Here is a 24,700-nt window from a genome sequence, read left to right on the forward strand (position 1 = left end):
GGGCTACTGCATGCTTATGATATTGAGAGTGGGCAAACCATGCGTTCTAATGCTTTGAAAGGGAATGAAAGCATATTGAAATCCAGATTGGACACTGTATTTATCAACTAATAAATAATGCAACACTATAGAGAGAGATGGGGAAAGGAGCAGAGAATCACAGGGCCATCCATTGGACATACCATTGGCAGCAGAGTAGTGACACCGCAGAGATTCACACACCGCTGCTCCTCAAAGTCAGTTTCCCTTCACACTGTCTCTGGAGACCTGCGCCACATACACACTCATGAAAGGTGTGAAAATCTGATTTCCCAAAAAGGATCGGTAATTCTCTGTGAGGGTGGAAGCCGCAATCAATAAATCATTGCTAAGCAGATTGTAAAGAAAAAAAAAAATTATTCCCCCTTGGTATCAGTGCATTAGGATTCTCCTGAGGATGGATGAGGCAAGACGGGGGTGTGAGACAATCTCAATAAAGAAGAGGCAAATCATACCGTTGGCATTCATCTGGACTCTGGCAAGCAGCTGTCAGCAGAGTGACGAAGGACCACAGGAGTCGACCAATATCTGAAGGCTTGATTTAGCCACCGTGTCCAGGAATGTCTGCAAATATGCAAAACCAATGACTAGTGTGATTGAAACACGCATTAAAAATCATTTAAGATGGTTTTTTATGTGTAAAGTTTTGGTTGTTTGCATGCGTTTTTAATAAAAGGATTTTTCTTTGTTGGTGATGGGTTCAGAATTCCCTCCAAGAGCTGTTCAAGAGTGGAAAAAAAAACTAGTGCGGTGCTGTACAATTGTCTTTTATGCCACTTTACCCATGAAAATACTGTACATTTTACTTTAGAGCATTTATCTGACCGCTAACATTAATTAATCAAGATAAAAGGGCCCATTCTGCACAATATGCACTTTTAAGTTTTGATAATAACGCTTGTATCCATGCAGTTTTGTTCCTCACACAATCAAAGAGGACATATATAATTTAATACTGCTTTTTACTCAGTGGAGGAGGTACCATATAAGTTAATCTTCTGTATTCTGCAGATCTACTTACATACATGTAGGAACGTGTAAAAAGCACCCATTGTAGAGCAAAAATACCATTTTAAGTGTCATATTATACTGCTTGTTTTTAATTATCATGGGTTAATTGATGTATATGGTAGTTTAATGTTGTATGTGGCTGTTGTGAAGGTGTCTGACCTGCTACTACTGGATTAAAATACTACATTTATTATATGTTTTGAAGGTGAAAAGGGTAAACAGCAAATGTAGTGAAAGCAATTCACAATATTTCTTCTTAAAATGTAAGATAAAAGATATATGAAGTTAAATAAAACTGAAATACTCCAGCAGTACCACTGGTACTTGAGTAAATGTACTGACTTGGCTACTTTTCACCACATGATTTAATCTCAGCACCAATCAACCGTTTTATCCCGTTGGGAAAAGTTTGGAGGACAATAGTCCAGTTTTAATTTATAGCATTTGGCACCTGTTCAAACTGTTAAGGCTGGTGTAATAAAACGTCCGTGAGGCTGTGATTTGTGGTTTTTACATACCTGCTCTTGACGCAGTTCAAGACTTTCTCAGTTTCGCTTGAAGACATTTCCTTCAGAAACGTGCTGTCTGAAACGTGAAAAAAAACGAGTTTAAAGCGACTAAAACCTAATTTCAAACGTGCGCGGACTTTTTAGGACAAAAAATACAAAACACATGTAAGTTGTCACCTGTTCTTTTTATTAGTTGCTGAGTCCATCCCTCGTCTCGGCCGTTGGCGTCGCCCCTCCGTGTGGAAGACTTCAATACCCACAATGCCTCACGGCTTTGACTCAGTCATGTGATTTAACTTATGACAGGCAGCTGGCTTCGATAACAACAATTCACTTTGTTGTAACGTTATAGTGGACATTTTTAGGCACAAAACACACATTGAGCGGATTTTCAACATGTGTTTTCGTCACACATGTTGAAATATTATAACAATTGTCTTCGGATATACCGCTAACGAATCTAACAATGGCGGAAGTGGAGGAAGAGGTAAGCACATCATGCTAATGCTAGCTGGCTAATGTTGATGTTTTATACATAGCTGCATCAAAACACACCAGAAATGTTGATAAACATGTTGTCAGCTGCTTTTTGTTATGATATGGCTTGTTATATGACGTGTCTGTAGCGTGGAGGGGATAAAATCGGGATGTTAGAGCTTGACAGTGGTGCTATGTCTGTATTTAATCTCCAAAAAAATGCAGTAGTTTAAATGCACATGCACCAGCCTCCAAATGTAAACTTTGGTGTCTTACTTTAATCAAAACTCAACGTGTCTCTTCATTCAGGGAAGGAAACCAAGTGAGGAATTCACAGATGAGTCTGAGGTAAGAACCGCAGCTGCTGTATCATTATGTGCTGCCATTTTTTATTTATTTTTTCCTGAAAAGACGCATGTTAGGATGACTTTATATCCGTAAAGACAAGCTTATAAAGATGCACAGCAATAAGGAAAAACTAGACCTAAAAATGTCATGCAGTTGCACCACTATGTTGATGTAGAAATGCATCAACAGCAACATATTGTCAGTGTCAGGGGTGTGCATAGTTCTGTCAAGCATGAGTGATTTCTGGACTCAAATAAAGCTTCCTGCTTACTGAAAGGACTGTAATACATAGGCAGCCTTTATCAGCACAGCTTGATCCCTGAAGGATCTTTGTCAGGTTTTTGAGAGGTGTCAAACACTCATGAATTACAGATAGCTTTCCAGATCCATCAATAGTATGACTGAACTTTGGCATGTTACAGTACACCTGTGCTTCTGAGAATCACACATGGGCTAAATAAAATATAACATTACACATCAACCTGGCAGGAAGGGGGATTTGTCTTTATAGGAAGCAGAGAGTGGAATGAAATATAAGGGATAGGCTGCGTTGGACACCTGCACCTCTCTCAAGAAAAGAGTTAAGAGTGAGCTGAAGGAAAGCAGAAAAATTCCAGGCTTGTAAATAGAAAGAGCTCCTACATCTTGTTTTCTCTCTGTGCGCCATGTGTTCAGGACTGTAGGACAAAAACACTCGCAGGAAAACAGCACTACAGACTGTGGGGTTGTGTGTCTCCTCCAAGTGGCTGCAAACAGCTGATTATTTGCTTAGAATGCTGCAATATACTGCAGCTGGCCTGGTGTCTGCTGCGGTTGACAGCGGTGTTGCTGGGTGAAGGCAGTAAGGTCTGTTTGCTGTACACCGAAGAAATGAGCAGGGTAACAATTTGTCAGAATTGTGGCTTTGGATAAACAGAGGTTTACTCGTACCTGGTTTTATAATTTGTAATTCTCAGACCACTTTGATTTGTGATGGCAAAATGCAGCAGCAAGCTTGCTGAGTGTCTTTGCTTGATCTTGTTTTGATGCCTAGTGAAGGAAAGATGTTTAATTTTTAACCGTGGAATACCAATGATCAAACCCTGAGACAAAATAGATAAAAACAGTATATTATTGAACTGATTTTCCTCACTTTATGCCCAAAACCATTTATTTTAATTCATACTTTAACCTTTACAATTTTTTCCTTGTCATTACAACTTGTCTGATCAATTCTTAGTTCACTTTAACCCTCTGAACCCCAAAACAGGCCATCACGTTTGTGTTTTCTTTAAGAACATCACCAAAATTAAACTATTTATCACAGCTAGAAACCGTAAAACAGAAAGAATTGTTAGATTTTCAGCTTTTACATGCTCTTGTGAAAAAAAATTTCCTTCAAAGATTTACCAAACTTAAACCATTTGCAGTAGACTCTGTAAAAAGGGGGAGGAAAAAGGAAAAATAATTCCTCAGAACAGCCGAGAAGCTCCGACTGATTTAGCTGTAACCAACAGTCATGTGACAAGAATTCAGAACTTCTCAGGTGGCTTGCAGGCTGTGTTTACACTGAGCAGATGGGAGACAATAATAGGGATTGAGAGAGAAATGCTGAATAAATAAAATAAATGCAGCGTGACTCAAAAACAGTATACAGAATACCAAATCATCAGCAAGTTGTTGGAAAAAACATGCACCATGGTGAAACATCTTCAAAGAGGGAACATGCAGACAAATGCTTGATTTGTAGAGGTTGTATGATGTAAACAGGTTTGTCAATTAATTTGGAGACCCCATTTTTATCCCCAATATCTGTAACACCTGTGGACAAAACAAAAACAACCTGTGAAAAACAAAAATGTTGCACGTGTTAATTCTTCATTCTTTCATTTTTGTCTTTTTTGTTCATAGTTTTTGGCATTACAACTCTTTCACAGAGCATAAAAGGCAGACTTTTGACCTCCTTGAACATCCTTGAACCATGGTTGTGCTGTTTCCATACAGGTGCAGGACTTTATATTGCAGTGAAAAATGAGCCCACAGTGACTAAAGTTCAGACAGGACACTTTGTCAATTTTACCCATTTATTTGGGATCACAGGCATTTGAGTTTGGCAGTGACTCTGCTCGAGTGATGCTCTGGAATAATCTGAGCAAGCGTGACACAGATAATCCCTGAGATCACAAACCCCCCCCAGCAGAGCCTTAAATTCACAATATTCAAATAAATACAGTATAAACACAAGAACAAGGAGACAAACTAAATGGGCTTCACTTTACAAAGTCCAGATTACATAGTTCCAGGGTACAATAATGAACCATCTGCATCCTGTAGTCCCACGATGTGGGAAACAACCGGGGTTATTCACTGAAATTCAATTCAATTCAATTCTCAATTCAATTTTATTTGTATAGCGCAATTTACAACATATGTCACCACATAGTGCTTGACATGGTAAGATGAACACCTTGCAAATTTAAACAGAGAACCCAACAATCCAAAGTTGCCTTTGGACTCTCTGAGCAACCTCCGGCAGAACCAGGCTCAGGAAAGGCGGCCATCTGCCTCGACTGGCTGGGTGAGAATGATTGGTTATTTAATAGATGGTTATGAAATTGAACTGTTTTAAAACAGGAGGTGGTTAGGGAGGAGGAGGCGATTTGTCGATCTGCAGAGGCTGGTGAGCCGGAGGACCGGGTAGAATGAATGAACGCCGCCTCAGTTATAAAGCACACTAAGTGGGTGGGCTGGACTTAAGCAATGAACGATTGGACCGAAAGGGCCTTGTGACGCCCTGACTCCGTGCCTGTCTGAACTAACACATAAGCCAGGGGTGTCGACATCCGGTCCTCGAGGGCCGCAATCCTGCATGTTTTAGATGTTTCCTTCTTCCACCACACCTGATTCAAATCATCAGGATCGTTATCAGACTTCTGCAGAGCTTGATGATGAGCTGATCATTTGAATCAGGTGTGTTGGAAGAGGGAAACGTCTAAAACATGCAGGATTGCGGCCCTCGAGGACCGCAGTTTGACACCCCTGGCATAAGCTCTATATGTGTGGGCAGCAAAAACACCCATAAACTTCGTTGGAGTTCAGAGAGTTAAAGAAAAAAGAAAGAATAACTGGTTTCTTTTGGTACAATTTACTCCCATAACATGCTCTTAAGATGCTCCAAAAACACAAATGAGTCTTCCTTGATTCTAGCTTTTGTCTTTAAAAGAGATGTTGTAACGAATATGACAAAATATCACAGACGAAGTGAGCAAGATGAGAAAACAAAAGGGCAAATTAGAAGAAAGCCAGTTACAAAATACACTTCGATGGTCCCAAAAAGCACACAAGGAAAGGTTACAGCAGGAGCTTTAAGTCACAGAGAAGTTTCTGCAGCTCTGTTGGAAGCATTAACAACACTGATTTACAGCTCATCTTATGTGGTGCTTTTGTAATACAGCACTTGAGTCACATCATTTTCACATGTGCTGTGTATGCTGTAGAAACATCTGTAGAAACATCTGCATTGGTTTTGTTTGTCTTGTGTTTGAGACGGATGATGTAGGTGTCAGGATGATTCTTTTTTTTTCTTCTTTTTTTTACATTGAAGGGGACATGCCTTCTATTCTCATCCTAACCATTGCAGTGGTGCATGTAAAGCAGTATTTTACACACAAGCAAAAGCTCAACCTGTTGTTGTTTTTTTACCAGCCAACAGGCAAAGAAAATGGCAAAAATGGTTACAACACAAAGGCCAGCTCAGTAGTTGACAAAACAAAGAGCAACTTACAAGAGATGGCAAAAGTTTTAAAATGGGTAGTTTCTCTCTGGGGATGAAGTTTTCCTTTGTTGTTTGATACGCCTTTGAAACCCGTGACAAATGCCCTCGCATCAGAAATCTCACAACCAGAATACACAGGAAATAGCCTAGATATAGCGTTGTTGAGTGGGAAAGGATTGTTTTTGAAAATAACATTTTTTCCACGCTATTGTCCCCCACCTCCAACCCAGTAGCACATAATGGCAGACAATGTTTTGAGTTGATGCACCCTCTGGGCAGCCACAGACTGTGCAGCATTGGTTATAAACTGAATTATGAGTAATATTCAGGCTGTGACTGGCCGCAAATGTTGACTCATGCTGGAAAGTGTAACACAGTAGAATACCTTAAGTTTGCTTTATGAAAAAGACTAAATTCATGTATTTTCACTGGGGATGAACAGCCTCATGAAGAGATGAAAATTGTTTTATCCTGCATTTCAAACAAGGTAATGGAAGTTTGTCTTTGTGCATATATCTCCTCATACACACATGTGCACACACCAGCCTCCCAAAATGAATTAGATACATATTATTAGTTATTGGGGCTTGGAAATTGTTGTAGGAATGCTGCCACTTACTGTTGTGCCTTTTTGATACACTAGTATTGTGTATGCAAATGGATGAACAGGAGAAAACGAGTAGACAAATATATGTTTTGATCATTTTGCAAGCCAAATACTCTCTGGTTCCAGACACTCAAATATAAAGATTTAATGCTTTTCTTCATCCAATGTCATAGTTAATTACATATGTTTGGTTAGAAACGCTTCAGCAGAAATAGAATCTGGCTTTTTAGAATAATATACTGGGGCTTTTTATTCTATTTTATTTTATTTTTACAATGTTTCTTATGTGGTGGACAAAATGATGCCTCAGGACATAAAAGTCAGCTGTTTACTCTGAGCAGCCCTAAATGGATGTTTAACCTTGTTCTAGATAAATCTAGATAAATGTTGACTCATGTTATCCCAGATTCTGTCTGGAATTTGTTAAAAAAAAAATAAGCAAAAATCAGCTGATGTCTGCAACAAATCCTTAAAATGACAAGTCATCTGTTTATGGACTATTTTTTTGTTATGTCATTGTGATGATAAGATAGTAGGATGTAATAATTTATCAAAATTCTCCGGTCAAATTTGAAATTCCAAGCAAAATATAGATTATCTATATTATATATATGTATTATGTAAGTAATTAAATTGGATTTTTTCATACAATTTAATAATTGTGTAAGAAAAATATCCTTATTCATGTTTTAATGTTGCGTTTTAACCATTTCGCTCTTCAAACACTATTATTTAAAGCTTATTTTAAGTGTGATGGACTTAAAGGTGCCCTGTGGAGCATTCTTGTAAACAACCAAAAGTTATATTTGCATTTTTGAGGGCTGCATGATTTGATTTCAATTTTGGCTTCTTGCAATAAACTGGAGGCAGCGCTCTATTTAAATGTAAAAGTCGTTTTAAAACACAAAATAATCACATTGAGTAAATGTGATCCAACGTTCATCAAACTAATTCTCATTTTAGGGGTTATTGTGCAGCAGTGCAGTTGCTGTTTCTCATCCAAACACTTGTCATAATACACTTGTGCTGCTGATTTTTAAGCATTTAAAACTACCTTTGTTGGAGCATTATTAGTGTTTTTTTGGGCGTGCTTCCACCACCAGGAGGGAAAAAATGTAAATTACTTCGCACACGTTTCTACACATCTGCACGCTTGACTGCTTGCATGTATGAACCCAATGAAACAGGGATCCAAATATTAAAATGCTGCTCTGGAGAGCCACTAGTGGTCAAAAGCTCAACAGGGTGCCTTTAAGCTGCACTGGGAGCATATGAAGTTATGCTGCCTTCTTGTAAAAGTTTTCACTTTTTTTTTTTTTTTTTTAAATCAAAGATCACGTTTGAAGACAGAACACTATTGGAGGTGAACATTTTTTTTTTTTCAAAATTTCAGTTCACTGCATGGCTTTCTAAAAGCATTGGCAGCTGCAAAGTTTGTGAGGTGACACTTCTGTGATGAATACCTTTAAGAGAATGTTACATCTCAGGAGACTGCTTTCTCCACCAGGAGGAGGACAGCGAGGAGGAGCCCAAGCTGAAGTACGAGAGGCTCTCCAATGGGGTGACAGAAATCCTCCAGAACGACGCAGCCAGCTGTATGACCGTCCATGACAAGGTAGACGTTATAATCCGCCACCCACAAGGGCATTTCAGCTTCAAGTCCACCCATCTCAAGAAGAGATTTCACATTGTTTATGAACACATTTGAGAGATGTCATCTTCAAAGTTGGTTTCCATCCCTTCTGCTCAATCTGTAAAGGCAGGCCATTCTTTTCTCACCTTCCCCTGCTTTTCCTCTCAGGGAGGTGCATCAAAAGACACCAGGCGCCATTGTCTTCTCCCCTTCTTATTCCCACTCTTACGTATTTTTCGCTCCTCTCCTCTTGTTTGTCGAATGTTGATATTTTTAAGAGGGCCACTCTCGGCGAGATGTTTAATCGTCGTGGCACCAGCAGCACACTTGCACGCCTGAGCAGAGCAAAAGTCATACCCAGTTATGTCTCCTCACCTGATGTTTTATTAACCACTATTGATTTTCATTTATTTATTTTTACTTTGAGGATTTGGTCTCTTCTTTTTTTAACCTCAACACAGCAGCCGTGCCGCGGTGCGAGACTGCTTTGGTGAAATTCTAAATTTGATGTGACTGTCTTTCTTCCTGGGATTTCTGTGCTTATGTACCTTCTGCCATGCAGCTACCTGTGTGTGTGGTCAGAGCAGCCCCCCCTCCGCCGTGGCAAACTCCCACCACCTTAAAGCCACACACGGCACATATTGCCTTATGTTGCCTCATATTTTAAGTGTCTGAATCGGAATTTCATTTGAACAATTCCATTCTGATAAATCCCTTTAAAAGTCGCTCCGCCTCACAAGGTTGAACCCTTTATTTATTTATTTTTGGTTATTTTATTTGGGGAGATTGCAGGGGCTCTGTCTGACATGCTCAGCTGTGCCTGTAAATATAAGCATTTCATTATAGACTGCACTGAAGCATGGTGGGCTCGCCGCACATCCACATGCTGGTCGAGAAGGGAGGGGGATTAGGAGGAGGGCATGGAGCAGGGGCTGGGGTGGAAGAACACACACTTAATCTAATGCCAAAAGCCCCCAGTTTCTATAATTTTTTTGTCCCGGTGGACCCACGTACACACTCGTACACACTCGCACACACACACACGTCCATATGCGCACGTGAGCTTCTGCTGAAGCACAAAACACAGAAACCAGTTGCTGCTCAGTAGAAATAATAGCTCTGCGCTGGGCAGGGAGGTGATTGGGTTGCATGGGAAGAAGTCAGATGTACAGTGCATTTATTATGCTTAAGCATTTTAATTTGAGGAGAAAAAAAATGCCATTTCACACTGTCTGCTTTAATAAATAGGGCTTTTCCACCCCCTGCAATTTCACAGTTTTGCCTCCAAGCCCACCCAATCCCCACTCTGCCCATGTCACTGCAGCTCCAGGAAATATTTTTTATCCTCTCCCACAGCCTGCTTAAACACAGGAGGTTTTTTTTTTCTTCCCTAAAATCTCAAACTGGTTGTCTTCTGCTTTAATTTACATCACATTTTTCTGCTTTCAGTTTCTCGCTCTAGGTACCCATTTTGGAAAGGTGTTCCTGCTGGACATCCAAGGAAATGTAACTCAGAAGTTTGAGATTGTGAGTACATTAAAATGATTAGATTCTTCAGATTTGCTTATACATGTCATACCATTTTAGGCTTTGTTAGCTCTATGAATACTGATAGTCTGTCAGTGGATCCACTGCTCTGGCCCAGACTGAAATACATCAACAACTATTGGATGGTTTTGCCACGAACAGACATTCAGGGTCCACGGTAGATGAATTGAAACCACTGTTGTGATTCCTTAACTTGCTGTCATCAGTTAGAAACTTAACAATATTAAAACTAATAGACTAATAAAGATCTTTGTTTACTTATTTTTGCATTTGTCCAACATAATGATGAACCTTTCAACATTTATGCTCCAGTGTCAAAAGGCTATTCCTCATTGGTAATGAGCTAACAAACAATAATAATCGACAGAAAGCTGAATATCTGATCCAACGACTTCTTAAACATGATGTCAAGTAGTTTTGTATTGACTCCATGTGAATGTTAAATCATTTACACTTACCAGTCTCTATTAGGCTGGTGAGCTTAAAGGTGAAAAACAAAGCAGCGTTTATGGGTATCCTGTTCCTCCCACCTTCAAAAATAATGGATTAATTGTGGAAGACTCCTGACGTAGCGCTTTCGTCCTTTTGTCCTCATCTGACCAAATTCTCATCGTTAAACCAAAGAGAATTTGATCAGATGAAAACGTATCGACCAGCCGGTCGACCTGGAGTCTACAGCCGCATTAACATACTGAGTCTAAACAACAGTGGCCCATAAAGCACTCTGTAGGATGCAAACCTCCTTTTGCTTGATGAAACTTCTAAATTCCTGAGACAAAGAACCAAGGACAGACCTCGGTGTCCACAGTGAGCTGAAGCCCTGCAGACAAAATGCTGTTAGTTTGAGGTTTCACATAGAAGGAAGATTTCACCAAAGTAATGTATGTGTGGAGTTTATAGCCAGAAATGACATTACATAATCCGATTTAGTGCCCCTGTTTACTTCCCCTGTACATTCTTGCTCCCTTTATCTGAAGGAAATAAACTCCCAGCAGTAATTTAATTTGCAAGTCTAAAATAAATCCGTAATCAGGGCTGATTTGGTCGTCACAAATGAGCAGTTTTACATCACATTGCTGGACCTGCACTTCTGACTGTAGTGTTCCTGCTGAGCATGTTGATTCAAGTGCTTCTCACCTAAAGAACGCGTTGCCGGTTATCAGCCGTTGCCCGAAAGAAACAAGGAAGTTGTTTTTCTAAGCAGAAGAGACGCCGCTGAATTCCGGCTGCTGGATCTGTTTCAGAATGATCAGATCAGAAGGATTTCATATGATGACCAAATAGGTGCTGCAGTGGAGACATTGTAAATGTATGATACGCAAAACAACTTCTTTTTTTTTTTGCCTTACTCCACACAGAGGCACCGGCGTCTTCACTTCAGGGATGTTTTTGAAGCAACATTTGCTGTAATTTATGCCATTTGGTTGATCCTTTTATCTTAAGAGCCCTAAATTTAAGAGCACCAGCAGTGGAAGGGACCCCTAACATTCTCAGTATTAGTGCACTCTCTATGCATTGACACATATGGGGCCATGCATCTATTACACACTCACTTTTTTTTGCCTTTTGCTTTTCCTGGCATTTCACTTAGTTGGGGTAAAATGTCAGCCAGCAACATTTGGCCAGCCACAATGATATTCGCCCACCTCTATAAAAAAGATGCTGTGATATTGTGTCTCCTCAGAGTTCGGTGAAGATCAACCAGATCAGTCTGGATGAAAGTGGAGAGCATGTGGGCATCTGCTCCGAGGATGGGAAGGTGAGATCTCCCCCCCCCCCACCCCTCACTCATCACCGCTGGTCACTGATCCTTGGACCGATCGGTGTTTTTCATCTCTCATAATTCGTCTAAAACTCATCTTATCGGCCTTAAACTTTATGCTAATGATTTGGAACTTGAGCTGCTTGGGGAGTGAATTTTTAGAAGGCACTTCTTCCACAATCAGAGCATTAACCTGGAGTTTTATCTTCACCATATCTACACATAAAGCCATATTTTTTTCATGATGCGGGAATTTATAAAAAGCTTGTAACAATTTTGAAGAGTAGGGGGAAAGGATTGCACTCAGATCCGTCGAGCTGTCAGTCAGCCATCAGCCGTCTATGGATACCCTCTCCATGTTCTCCACCTTGCTGTTATCTTGTCTCTTCTCATCATTACCACCATCCTTCATGGATTTTGCAGTCAAGATATGCTCTCTGATATCGCCCTCCCCCTACTTCCAGCACTCTGGTGGCAGAAAACAAGATCTTGTCGCACAAAAAGTGGAGCAGACAATTAAAATCAATGCTACAGCAATTGTTTGCCCTCACCAATTCAGTTGGCTTTTAATCCTTTGAAATCTAACTTAATCCCTAATCACTGATGCGGCTCAAGAAGAGAGATAGCATCAGAGTTTCATATTATTCCCACATCTTTAAAACATTTCTCTTTTTGGGGCTTCGGATAAAGGAAAAGTGGGTGTCATGTACTTTAATGGTACATTAGAGCCTACTGTAGCCGACTGAGGCTGCGGTCAAGTCTAAGATTAGGACTTCTGTTCTAAACCCTGCAGGGTTCAAAGAATCAACTTGTCCACTAATTGGTGACCCAGCGGAGAAGTAGGGAGCCAATCAAAGTGTTTTCTGACCGCTCTTCCCCCCGCTGGCCTCCGATAGTTGCAGAGGCAGCAATTAAAGGAGAAATTTTGAGTTATTCACCTTTCTGCTGCCTCGTCTCTGTTTCAGGTTCAAGTATTCGGCCTCTACACGAGAGAGGGCTTCCACGAGAACTTTGACTGTCCCGTCAAAGTAAGTTTTTTTTCTCGTCATTCACAGCGTTTTGTCGTACATGAGTTGTGTCATGACGAAAAGTCTAATTCACTCTCTTGAATGTTTTCTGCAGGTGGTTGCGTTACACCCTCAGTTCACCAGATCGAATTACAAACAGTTTGTCACCGGAGGCAACAAGGTAGGTTCAAATACCACTTTTTATTTGTGCATTCATTATGTGTCAGTGTTTTTTTTTTTGTTGCTTTTTTTTTTTACATTTCCTGCTGCAGTGATTCATCCTGATTGTGTCCGGGTAAAACCGAATCCTGCAAGCTGTCTCACTTTGGCTCGGCTGAAGGCGATGCACAGGCCTTTGTCTGGTGTGAAAGGCTCTTACTTTTCTGTCTCTTTGCTGGAGTGCTCTCGGGAGAGCTGCCCATTTTCACAAAGTGCTGTTCGCTCAACAGTGTTTGAAAGGCAATGCTTCACAAGCACAGCAAATAGATGTCATTATCAAGAGGGTACATAGTCTTTGGATTTCCGGGCGCATACAGTGATCTCTTTCCTGGAAGTTGTCTCTGGTAGATATGTCATTGCGGAAGGTGAAAAGTATTTTAGACATTAGATTTGTCATTTTGTTTTTCGGAAGTAGAACCAGCTGCCTATTACAGCACGCCTACTACACTACTATAAACTGCACTGATGTGGCGTCATTGCACAGCCGTCTATAAATAAAGTATACTGACATTTATACAACAGGGGTGAGGGGAAACTTTTTCCATGAAACTCCATTGTTAGTGCCATTTTCGTTCAATTGGCGCTGATTCCTCTCAGCTCCAAGTTGTGAAGGCCTCCACAAGGTGCCTGTGATGAAAATCAATAAGCCTCAACGGGAGCCACATCCTGTCAAAGGAAATTCAATTTTGTCTCCCCAGTTCTTTTGTCATATCATCTCTTTGTAGAGCAAACTGTTTATTAACATAGCCCAACTGCTGAATTAAAGAGCCTATACAACCTTCTGGCGGCCTCCTTGGTAATATTATGCACTTTTTGGGCGCTTTTTTTTCGTATCAGTTTATATGGAGGGGACAGTAACAATGCAGGGAATGTGAATGACAGGCTTTGTCCTCTGCAGAATGTACAGTACAAGGCCTGAACATTAAACTGCTATTGATGAAGTCAGTCTGCAGCCCGTCAATGCCACGTTGCGTTGTGGTTAAAAACACACGGCACTCCCCGTACCTCTGTTAGAAGACATGTGAGTTAAACTATAGCATGAGCACGTAATGAACTTTTGTTTAAGGACTTACTTCTGAATTCCGCACCACTTAAAATGTCTAATAAATGGTGCGTATCCAAAAGAGGCTGTAGCCATTATGATGAGAGTAAGAAAGAATTTATGAAATCATTCTTGAAACGCATTTTCAACTCTTCCTTTATGGTTTTTAACACCATCTCTGACTCACAAATCACATCAGCCAAGTGAATCCTCACAATGACTTCTCCCACCAGCGAATGTGAAGCTAATGTGAAGTCAAATGAGCACTCTGTCTTCATTTTCTTTGTCCTGAAATGCTCTGAAGTGGAGTTAAGTCTGCGTTTAAGGGGGAAAATCAGGTTCATTATTTGCAGTTTAAGTTAAATCTGCTGCTTCTGCTTCATCCACGTAGCAGCTCGATCCTGTGCAATGTGCTGTTCATCTACTGCCCTCTGTAGGTGGAGCTGCGCTGCTGCACTCCTGAGTTGCTTTTCGGTGTTAAATGTTGTCCTGATTTCCTCCTCTAAGCTTCTTCTGTATGAAAGAAACTGGCTGAATCGCTGGAAGACGTCGGTTCTGCACGAAGGCGAGGGCACCATCACTAACATCCAGTGGAGAGCCAACCTGATTGCATGGGCCAATAATGTGGTGAGTGTTCTGTGACATCTACCTAACTCCAGTCACACTGTTTGTGCAATGTAAAGATGCTCATGTTATCCTCCTCGTGTTTTTTTAGGGAGTTAAAATCTATGACATCAGCACAAAGCAGCGGATCACCAACGTGTTGAGGGATAACGTAGCTTTGAGGCCCGACATGTACCCGTGCAGTCTGTGCTGGAAAGACAACACCACCCTTATTGTCGGCTGGGGTTCTTCCATTAAGGTTTGTTTCTTGTTCATTTGACCAAGTATTACAGGCACTGTGACTGTTTTTCATTGCAATTTTCTTTTTTTTTCCATCAGATTTGTGTCGTGAAAGAGCGAAATCCTACTGAAATGAGAGATCTGCCCAGCCGCTATGTGGAAATAGGTGAGAACCAGAGCAGCCGTCACAATAAAAGTCATGTTATCCTCTCAATATGAGGCAGCTAAAAAGGCTGACACTGTGAATTATACTATGACTATCACTTAAAGTCCCGCTCTGGTTGTTCACGAAGCCCCTGAAAACTCATCTCCATATATCAAAGTTACATATTTAGAAGTTTTTCAAGAACAAAAATAATGTGTTCCTTCCCTAAAAAGGCTTCAACACTGGACTGTTGCAGACCAATGAAGTCTCTTTGTCCATCCACGACTCCCTGTTCGCTGCAGCTCAGCACACCAGCTCACCTATAACTGCTGAAACACTGTAGTAAACTACTCTAAGCTACACACTGACAAGTCCTATTATTAGAGTAATTTAGCCAATGTTCACGCAGGAAACTGATTCTGATGACGAATAGTGATGCAGGAAGCCACACACTGACCGCTGACAGGTTTGGTTCCTGGTTTGTTATGAATCAAACCCAGGAAATCTAAAGCATCAAGGCAGAAATGCTCCGCCACGGTGAGGAGTGCTTATTTTACTCATGATATGTCTTCTGTTATATAAAAAAACACCAAATTGGCATGCTGACAAGATAAAAATCTTGGTGTTCACCAGAGGGGGTCTCTAATGAAGCCTGTGCATTGAATGAATTACCTTCTTGGTCATCCTTTGTTTCTGAATTCTGTTTGGCTTTCTTAGAATTGTATTATTACAATGTTATGATCCTCCAAATAGGATAAAAGTACAAGAAATATGTTTACTTAAGTACAATTTTTCTGTACACTACCTAAATATTTGTGCTTTGTGCTCAACCACAGTTGTTTGAAGCCTTAGTTACTAATTATTTTGCAGATTCAGATTATTATTATATAAAGGAAGTAGTAAATTATGGTATATTATTATTACATTATTACCCAGCCTTTTAAGGTATTTAAAGTTGGCATCAGCTGCAACATTAAAGTGATGTATGAACTGATGTATGATGTAATATATATGATTCTTAAATGGGCTTTAACTTTGGGTACTTTAAGTATATGTTGATGCTAAAACTTTTGTACTTTAACTTTAGTAGTATTTTGACAGCAGACTGCAGTAGAAGGCATTGGCTGAATGTAGCCAAGGACATTTACATAATTACTGTACTTAAGGATCATTTGTATTTAAGTATTTCTAAATACTGGCACTTTTTACTTCAACCCCGTTATATTTCAAATCCAGATAATGCACTTTAGACTTAACTCCATTTATTTTAAAGCTTTATTTACTAGAACTTTGCATATTAAGATGTTTAATATGTAAATCAGCTAATAAATGATAAAGTATTATTCTAGTTTAGGCTGTTCAGCAGTGTATGAAGTAAATAAAATTATCTCTACCTGCAACATTAGAGTGATTTATGAATCAGTGCTAGTAATCCAGTATTATAATATATATGATTTTGACATGGGTCATTCGGTCCAGTTCCTTTAACTTTAGGCTCTTTAAGCGTTTTTTGATGCTTTATTTTTCACTGTAGTACTTTTATTAGAAGAACCTGTCATTCAGCGGCATTAGATGAAGTTAAAGTGGTTGTCAGACTCAGAACAAAGCTGCTTTTCTCAGTTCCTAAAAAGTAAATCTTGTAAAGATGCAACATCAAAATACACTCAGAAAAAAACTGTGTTAAGAATCCAACATATGACTGCATTAAATGCACCATAAATAAGGACGATTTGATTCGGTTTCTCTTTCTGGTTCACTTTCACACATATTCCGCTGAACAGTTTCCTTCACAGACAGATAACAGGGATTCAGTTTAGCTGTTATAAAGCCAACAGACGTGTGATACAAAGCAAAGAATCGATATAATTAAATCCTGTCACCCTAAACCCCCTCAGCTCTCTTTATAGCTTCACTCAGTCGTTCACCTGTGAAATATTTCAAAGGTGTTTCTGCGTTTCTTTCAGTGTCTGCGTTTGAAACAGAGTTCTTCATCAGTGGTTTGGCCCCGCTGGCAGATCAGCTGGTCACACTGTTCTTTGTGAAGGAAAACTCCGATCAAATGGTAGCTATGATGTTTAAATACATATATAAAGGAGATATAAGTACAGAAAAGTACTTTATCACCCATCATATGTGTGTGTAGGATGAGGAGTTTCGTGCGCGGCCTCGTCTGGACATCATCCAGCCTCTCCCTGAGAGCTGCGAGGAGATTTCCTCAGACGCGCTGACGGTGCGCAACTTCCAAGACAACGAGTGCAGAGACTACCGCCTCGGTGAGACTATAAAACCCGCCCTGGCAGAAATGTCACACAGCCTTTTACTGCGTCCTGATTTCATTATGCATCGACTATCAAATGTCAGCTGTAATGCGCTGCACGCAGAGCCATAAATGTATTTTCATTAACAGAGCATGCAGAGGGAGAGTCGCTCTTCTACATCATCAGTCCCAAAGACATCGTTGTGGCCAAGGAGCGGGACCAGGATGACCATATTGATTGGCTGCTTGAAAAGAAGAAATATGAGGTTTGTGTTGTTGAACGGTACGAATGCTGCTAAAGGTTACGGTCGGATATGTCAGGGTTTAATTCTGTGTCCCGTTAATGTGGTTTAACTGTGACAGGAGGCACTGATGGCCGCAGAGATCAGCTTCAAAAACATTAAGAGACATGATGTTCAGAAAATTGGAATGGCTTACATCAATCACTTAGTGGAGAAGGGAGACTATGACAGCGCTGCACGGTAGGTTTTTATTTTTTACGTGTCCTGCAGATAAAAGGTGTGTATGAGATATTTGAAAAAGTGTATGTTGGTTTTTGTCCATATTACATAAACGTAATGCTATTTTCAGATCATCTATACAGAATCAGTGCAAGCAAGGTTATTTATGTATGTAAAATATGTAAAAAAAATAAATAAAAAAATAAAAAAACAACAACAAAAATACATACACATATGTAAAAACAAATGAATAAAATAAAACATGTAATAAAATTCTATTTTTAAAAAATGCTTTAAAACCATTGTAGACAGTTTGAATGAAGTGCACACAGATTTACAGAATATTTAAAAAGAATGAATTCCAGGTTTATTTTAACTTATCACGGCTACAGAATCGGTAATAGGAGAGTTTGGTGATCTGAAATACACGCCTTCAGTTATTTGTTATTTTCTTAGATTGATTTTGTGTAACTATTATTTCATAGGTCAGATATAAACTTTAATGCTGTTTTCTGTATCTTCTCACACTGTTCGATATCTGATGATAGGTTGGAAAATTAATGTTGGGTTAAGGTCGATTCAAACCAAATAAATCGGGCACATTGTAACGGTCTAAATGTGCTAACTAGATAAATATCAACAACCTTTCTCCAGAATCACCAACTCTACTTTTGAGAGATTTGACTCTGACAGCAACAAGCATGTCCGCTGTTGTAAAAGTCTGGTTTGAATGATTTAAATACGTTTTTCAGGAAGTGTCAAAAGGTTCTCGGGAAAAACATGGAACTGTGGGAGAACGAAGTGTACCGGTTCAAGACCATCGGACAGCTGAAGGTAGGCCCGAGTGTCTGTGTTTTAAGCAAACAGATTTCTGTACCTTAATTGCATTTTTAAAGTTGTTAAATCTGCAGTGAAAAGGAGGAAAGCTGTGTCTCTCGTCAATATATTGACACCTCTTTCTAATTTCAGGCCATCAGTCAGTATTTGCCCAGAGGAGACCTGCGTCTCAGACCAGCCATCTATGAAATGATCTTGCATGAATTTCTTAAAACTGACTATGAGGTACGTTGTCGTCTTGTAATCTTGAAGTCCTGTAACAAATCTGGTATTACCTGATTGGTTGATGAACACAGAGACGTAGATTTTAGAGGGGATATGTCCCTGTCGATATTTAGAACATCTGCAAATAAAAACACGATAGAAGCAGAAGAGTTTTATTTTTGAAAAAGAAGCCTTTATTTGTCACAAATACATTACAGCACTGAGATTCTTTTTTCTTTTTTCTTTTTTTTTACATAACCCGACTTGTTTGGAAGTTGTGGCGACACTAAAACTTGAACCCCATCATTAGGATTAGTAACCCAGAGCCTCAAACTTTCAGCCACCATCACGTTTCTTCATTATGCCTGAATTGTCTGAATCAATGAAGTCATTTCCTTCATAAATTGATGCAGAAAAGACACAAATTGGTAATAAAAAGTCACCAGAATGCAGGAAAAGAAGTGTTTAGAGTTCAAAATTTTTTGGGGTTGTCTTCACTCCTAAATTTTCAAAATAAAGTCATTTTTCTTATATGACTTTTTGATAAATTGTACCATGATTTACATCCATCTCAAAATGCTGCCTTACTCAAATTAAAAAGGTCGACTGCGGTTCAGGTGGAAAGCAGGTTGTTCACTAATCAGAAGGCTTGTAATTTGATCCCCGGCTCCTCTGAATGCAGAACTGTCCTCGGGCAAGACGCTGAACACTTATTGATACTTATTTGTAACGTGAGGAGTTTTTTCTATTGTTCTATTGTTTTTAAAGAATGCTTCTTCTTTATAATGTCTTATTGTTATTGCAGAACTTGTTGAACAGTCGCTTGTGAGAGCAAACAAAAACTTGACTGTTGAACTCTCCCTTGAGTCTTTGTAACGCTGTAAAGAACTCTGAGCACCGCCAAGTTAGACAAGCGCCATATCTGTGCAGAACATTTACCATTCCTGCTGCTTTATGTTTCCCCCAAATCTCACTGATACTTTGCCCATCTTTCTTTCCACGAAGGGTTTCGCCACTCTGATCCGGGAATGGCCAGGAGAGCTTTACAACAACATGGCCATTGTTCAGGCCGTCACTGATCAACTGAAGAAGTATCCCACCAACAGCATTCTGCTCACCACGCTGGCGGAGCTGTGAGTGATCGTAACATGTGCATTACTTCACAAAACACAAGATTCCTTTTAATATTAGAGCTAAATAGCAAAAGTATCATTTTAGAGACATTTTTATGGAGGTCAGCATAACTTACTGGTATTTGTTGACACTGACGCTGTGTTGATGCTCTGTCAGATACACCTACGACCAGCGGTACGACAGAGCCTTAGAAATCTACCTGAAGCTGAGGCACAAAGATGTTTACCAGCTGATCCACAAACACAACCTTTTCTCCTCCATAGAGGACAAGATCGTCCTCCTCATGGAGTTTGACAAAGAGGTGAAAATCAAAACACGTTCATTTGTATCATAATCGCAAACCGACTGTAATACAATCTGTGTTGCATTTGTAAGTAAAGAACTGTATGAACTTGTGTCTTTAGAAAGCTGTTGACATGCTTCTCGACAATGAAGACAAGATATCAGTGAGTGCACCTGACTCTCTTGAATCTTTTTTATGATTGTTCTGATGAACCTGTTGCCCGCTAAACCTTTTTTTCTTCCTCTCCGCTAACAGACGGACCGAGTGGTGGAAGAACTAGCAGACAGGCCAGAGCTTCTTCATGTGGTGAGTGTAAATTTTAAAAAAAAAACCTCAGCTCACAAAATCAAACTGATCACACAGCGACTTCAACCACAACTCCCCCCTCCTCCCGCAGTACCTCCACAAACTGTTCAAGCGGGACCACCACAAAGGCCAGAAGTACCACGAGAGGCAGATCGGCCTGTACGCTGAGTACGACCGACCTAATCTCTTACCTTTCCTGAGAGACAGCACACACTGCCCTCTTGAGAAGGTACATGTCATCCCGTCGCACATTAACGTCTGCAGAATTTACAAAACGTGAATAATCTGGCGTTACTTCTCTGACTTCTCACTCAGGCTCTGGAGATTTGTCAGCAGAGGAACTTTGTAGAGGAGACCGTGTTCCTGCTCAGTAAGTGTTAATTAAGGTCCGCTGTGTCTGCGATTTGAAACGAGGAAACTAATCCGGCACGTTGCTCCCAGGCAGGATGGGGAACTGCAGACGAGCCCTGCAGATGATCATGGAGGAGCTGGAGGACGTGGACAAGGCCATAGAGTTTGCTAAAGAGCAGGACGACGCAGAGCTGTGGGAGGATCTCATCTCTTATTCTATTGACAAACCGCGTATGACACCACGTCTCCTACCGACTCAGTTCTAATAAACATCTGTCCTGTTATCTGTAACTATCATTCATGTCTTCTCTCTTTGTGTTTTCGCCTTGTTGTTGATTCTAGCTTTCATCACGGGCCTCCTCAACAATATCGGCACTCATGTTGATCCCATCCTGCTCATCCACCGCATAAAGGAAGGCATGGAGATCCCAAACCTCAGAGATTCACTCGTGAAAATCCTCCAGGATTACAATCTACAGGTTAGACGAGCTTCTCTTAAAATATCATTTTTCAACCCTATTACCTGTCGGCTGCTTGGAAAGGAATGTTATCTTTACAGAAAAATTGCCGAAATGACACTATTTATCAGAGCCAGCACTGTAAAAGCAGAGAGGCTCTTCAGAAATTATAACTTTCTGATGATCCTTGAATGAATCATCTGACATGCCGTTAATTCAGAAAACCGAAACTCCAAATTGTGATGTTTCATTGAAGTCACTTTATTCTACACATCTCATTTGAAAATGACCAAAAATAAATCATTTTAGTTACTAGATTCTGCAAAAAGAAACCTAAAACTTTGCTCCTTGGTGCAACTTAGAAGCCATTAATGACTCAGCAACAACCAACAGCCACGTCACAAAAATTCAAGGACTTTTCAGCTGAACTGCAGTCTGTGCTTCACAAAGCAGATAGGAGACAAGAAGAAAGGCAAATTTAAAGCCTAAGTGGTAAAGTATTTATAGTTTGCAGGGTCACCGTCTTGTTCTAGTGCTAGTAACATCCGTGGTGACTTGGAAAAATGTTGCATATGTTGATATCAGGGTTTTTTTCAGTTTAAAGTAAATAATCATGGAAATTCAAAGATTTCTACTTTTTTATAATTTATGGCATTACAATCGTGTCATTCTGCACAGATGGTTTTGTTGACTTCTCCACAGAGGTGCAGGACTTTATGTTTATATAGGACTTTATAAAATGTGACATTAGCAAAAAGATGCTTAGAAACCGTGATTAAAGTCCTTAAAATGTAGAAATAACACTCATTTAAACTCTTGTTTTCCTTACAGGTTATTATTAGTTAACATCCATAAACACTGTTCTTCTATTTGTCTACTCTGTTTAAATAAAAGAGAAAAAAAAGAGTGTAAAGTTGCAAGTATAATCATTTATACTGAAGACTTGTGTTACTGTAATAAATAGGAGGGAACTTTTAAATCGCTCCGTCGACTTTTTACCGTCTTATTGTTTTCTTCATTAACCGACTTGTGTTGTCTTGTGTCTAAGATTCTACTAAGGGAAGGATGCAAGAAGATCCTGGTGGCCGACTCTCTGTCCCTCCTCCAGAAGATGCATCGAACACAGATGAGAGGAGTCAGAGTCGATGGTGGGTGCAGTTTTTTTTTTTATTGTTGTTTACTGAAGAAGCATTGGAGGTGAATTATAATGAACCAACCTCCTGAACATGTTGTTTCTGGTTTTCTTTTCAGAGGAGAACATTTGTGAGTCATGTCACGCTACAATATTACCCTCAGGTAGGTCATTTAAATCAGTGGATCCTACTGTTTTAGAGCTATGAGGCATTTAAAAGCTATTTATCGCAAACGTTTGCTTCCACACCTGTGTTTCAGACATGGCCAAACCCTTCAATGTGGTGGTGTTCCACTGCAGACACATGTTTCACAAGGAATGTTTACCATCTTCAGGAACAGTAAGTCATGTCCTCGTATGTTTATTTTATCTGAGAATCTCAAATATAACTTTAAGTTTGTTGTCACATACATTTAAAGGGTACATTTGCATCTTTGTCAGCCCTTAAAAATATATTTAAATAAGAATACAAATAATGAATACATCTTGGCTGTCCCATAGTAAGACTTGTGTGCCTTTCTCCTCTTCCTCCTCGGCTCAGATTCCTGGGGTGCAGTTTTGTAACATCTGCAGCGCAAAGAGACGAGGACCTGGAAGTGGAATCCTCGAGATGAAAAAGTAACAAGGATTCGTGCACTCTCACTGTTATTATTGATGCTTTATGTCTCATTTTCCCCTGGCTTCCCCGGTGCAATGATCAAAGAAAATCACTTTCCTCCAGTTGCTGAACTATATGCGGGCAAAAATGCTAAACATATCCACTGGACCGTCTGTGTATATTTGCTCCTAACAACTGTTACGTGCTGTGCTTGTTCTGCTCGCCACTAATGTTGGTGATGAAATGTCTGAAAAATAAAATCATGTAAAAACTCTATTTGGTTTGTGTGTGATGATTACACGTGTTTTCTTTATTCCAGTTTAACCAAAGAATTTAGTTAAAGGACAGTTAAGTGGCCGACAACTTTGACATAATATGTAGTGTGCTAACAATTATTTCATTCAACAAAATGCTGGGAAAACTTAGAGAAATGCACATTATCTTATGTTGTTATCAAAGATTTCATTGAATAATTCCAAAAAGAAACAGTTGGGATTTGTACTGGAGTGTCTGTAGTTGGGAACAGACTTGCATGACTCAGAAAACATGTGAAAATGGTTGTCAGGGAAGAAGACATTAATTTATTCAACTCATTCATTGGTGTCATTTGACTGTTCTTTTGAATTCCACATACAACGACTTTACTTGGTGCACATATATGTAGAACTGTTGATAGAAAGCTTGGATAGACTGAGAGTCTGGAAATTTTGTGAAATATTCAGATGCACTGATCACTTCTTAGATTAAATGTTCTTTCTTTCTTCTTTATCAACAAAGATTTGAAGAAAAACACAATTACTATAATGACTATTGTACTTTTGCGGCTTTTACGGCTTCCTTTACCTCATTGAAGGATCTAAATACTTAAGACTTAGAAAAAAGCTGCTGGTTCCTCAAAAAGTACTAAAAATACTGTAAAGATGTCACATTAAAACCCACTGATACAAATGTGTTCAGACTCCCAACGTATAAATGCAACAGATGCCCCACAGAAGACTCACTTGATTTAGTGTCAATAAAGGAAAGTTCACATTCTCAACACTTCACCTGACAAATTTAGCAACTGAGGATTTCGCTTAGTCTGACTTATTGTCCTTTGGTTCGGTTCCATAAAACAAATTCAACATAATTTAAGCTCAGTTAATCTGTAAACTGATGCTGGGGAAGTGTCAGACTGCTCCTGAGTTGTTGCTTAACCAGGGTGTCCCATCACACTGGCCACTGTGTTCTACCTGCAGGTTTTATGTTACTGAGGTTATTTCCTGTGGAGCTCATTGATTTGATCCATATTCAACCTCTTGGACTGCTTTGGAATCATGTGCACACACACACTTATCTTCACAGTCTGAACCTGTGTAACACTGGCCTGATTGCATTAACTTGAACAAACCTTTATGGAGCCGCTTCAGCACCTACTGATTTGTTAGGCTCAGTCATGTGTTGGACTTTAATCCTCTGAACCCCAAAACCTGCTGATCAGTTTGATCGGCATTTAAAAAAAATCACTACAATGACACCATTTATCAGAGCCAGAAACTGTGAAAACAATGAATCAGACCATGTTCAGCTTTCATCTGATCTATGAACATGTTCCGACTAATGCATGGTTCCATTAGATAAATTAACCAAATTAAGCTTAAAATATTGATATTTCATCAAAATCACTTTATTATTCATATCTAATTTAAATATATGCCAAAAATAAACACTTATACAAAACAGAGATGAAGAGATT

General features: G+C 39.6%; 1 protein-coding gene across 1 annotated transcript; it reads left to right on the top strand.

The window, feature by feature from the left end:
- Window positions 1-1,886: 1,886 nt before the first annotated feature.
- Window positions 1,887-23,241, top strand: vps41 (VPS41 subunit of HOPS complex). The gene is made up of 28 exons (XM_008290800.1): window positions 1,887-2,046; window positions 2,346-2,384; window positions 8,253-8,360; window positions 9,828-9,905; window positions 11,611-11,685; window positions 12,654-12,716; window positions 12,811-12,876; window positions 14,464-14,583; window positions 14,672-14,818; window positions 14,899-14,965; window positions 16,909-17,006; window positions 17,088-17,217; window positions 17,352-17,467; window positions 17,565-17,683; window positions 18,415-18,496; window positions 18,632-18,724; window positions 19,709-19,836; window positions 19,994-20,138; window positions 20,242-20,283; window positions 20,376-20,426; window positions 20,518-20,655; window positions 20,742-20,796; window positions 20,868-21,008; window positions 21,120-21,256; window positions 22,284-22,383; window positions 22,487-22,531; window positions 22,628-22,707; window positions 22,909-23,241. Exons 1-28 carry the CDS (start codon window positions 2,026-2,028, stop codon window positions 22,987-22,989), a joined length of 2,565 nt encoding a protein of 854 aa, XP_008289022.1. The 5' UTR covers window positions 1,887-2,025; the 3' UTR covers window positions 22,990-23,241.
- Window positions 23,242-24,700: the final 1,459 nt, after the last annotated feature.

The sequence above is a fragment of the Stegastes partitus genome, unplaced genomic scaffold, assembly GCF_000690725.1.
Source record: "Stegastes partitus isolate 25-593 unplaced genomic scaffold, Stegastes_partitus-1.0.2 Scaffold696, whole genome shotgun sequence".
In the NCBI taxonomy this organism is placed as follows: Eukaryota; Metazoa; Chordata; class Actinopteri; family Pomacentridae; genus Stegastes; species Stegastes partitus.

Coding starts and splice junctions, on each gene's coding strand:
- vps41 (XM_008290800.1), top strand. CDS start 2,026: ATGGCGGAAGTGGAGGAAGAG. Junction 2,047..2,345: donor TGGCGGAAGTGGAGGAAGAG/GTAAGCACATCA, acceptor CTCTTCATTCAG/GGAAGGAAACCAAGTGAGGA. Junction 9,906..11,610: donor TAACTCAGAAGTTTGAGATT/GTGAGTACATTA, acceptor GTGTCTCCTCAG/AGTTCGGTGAAGATCAACCA.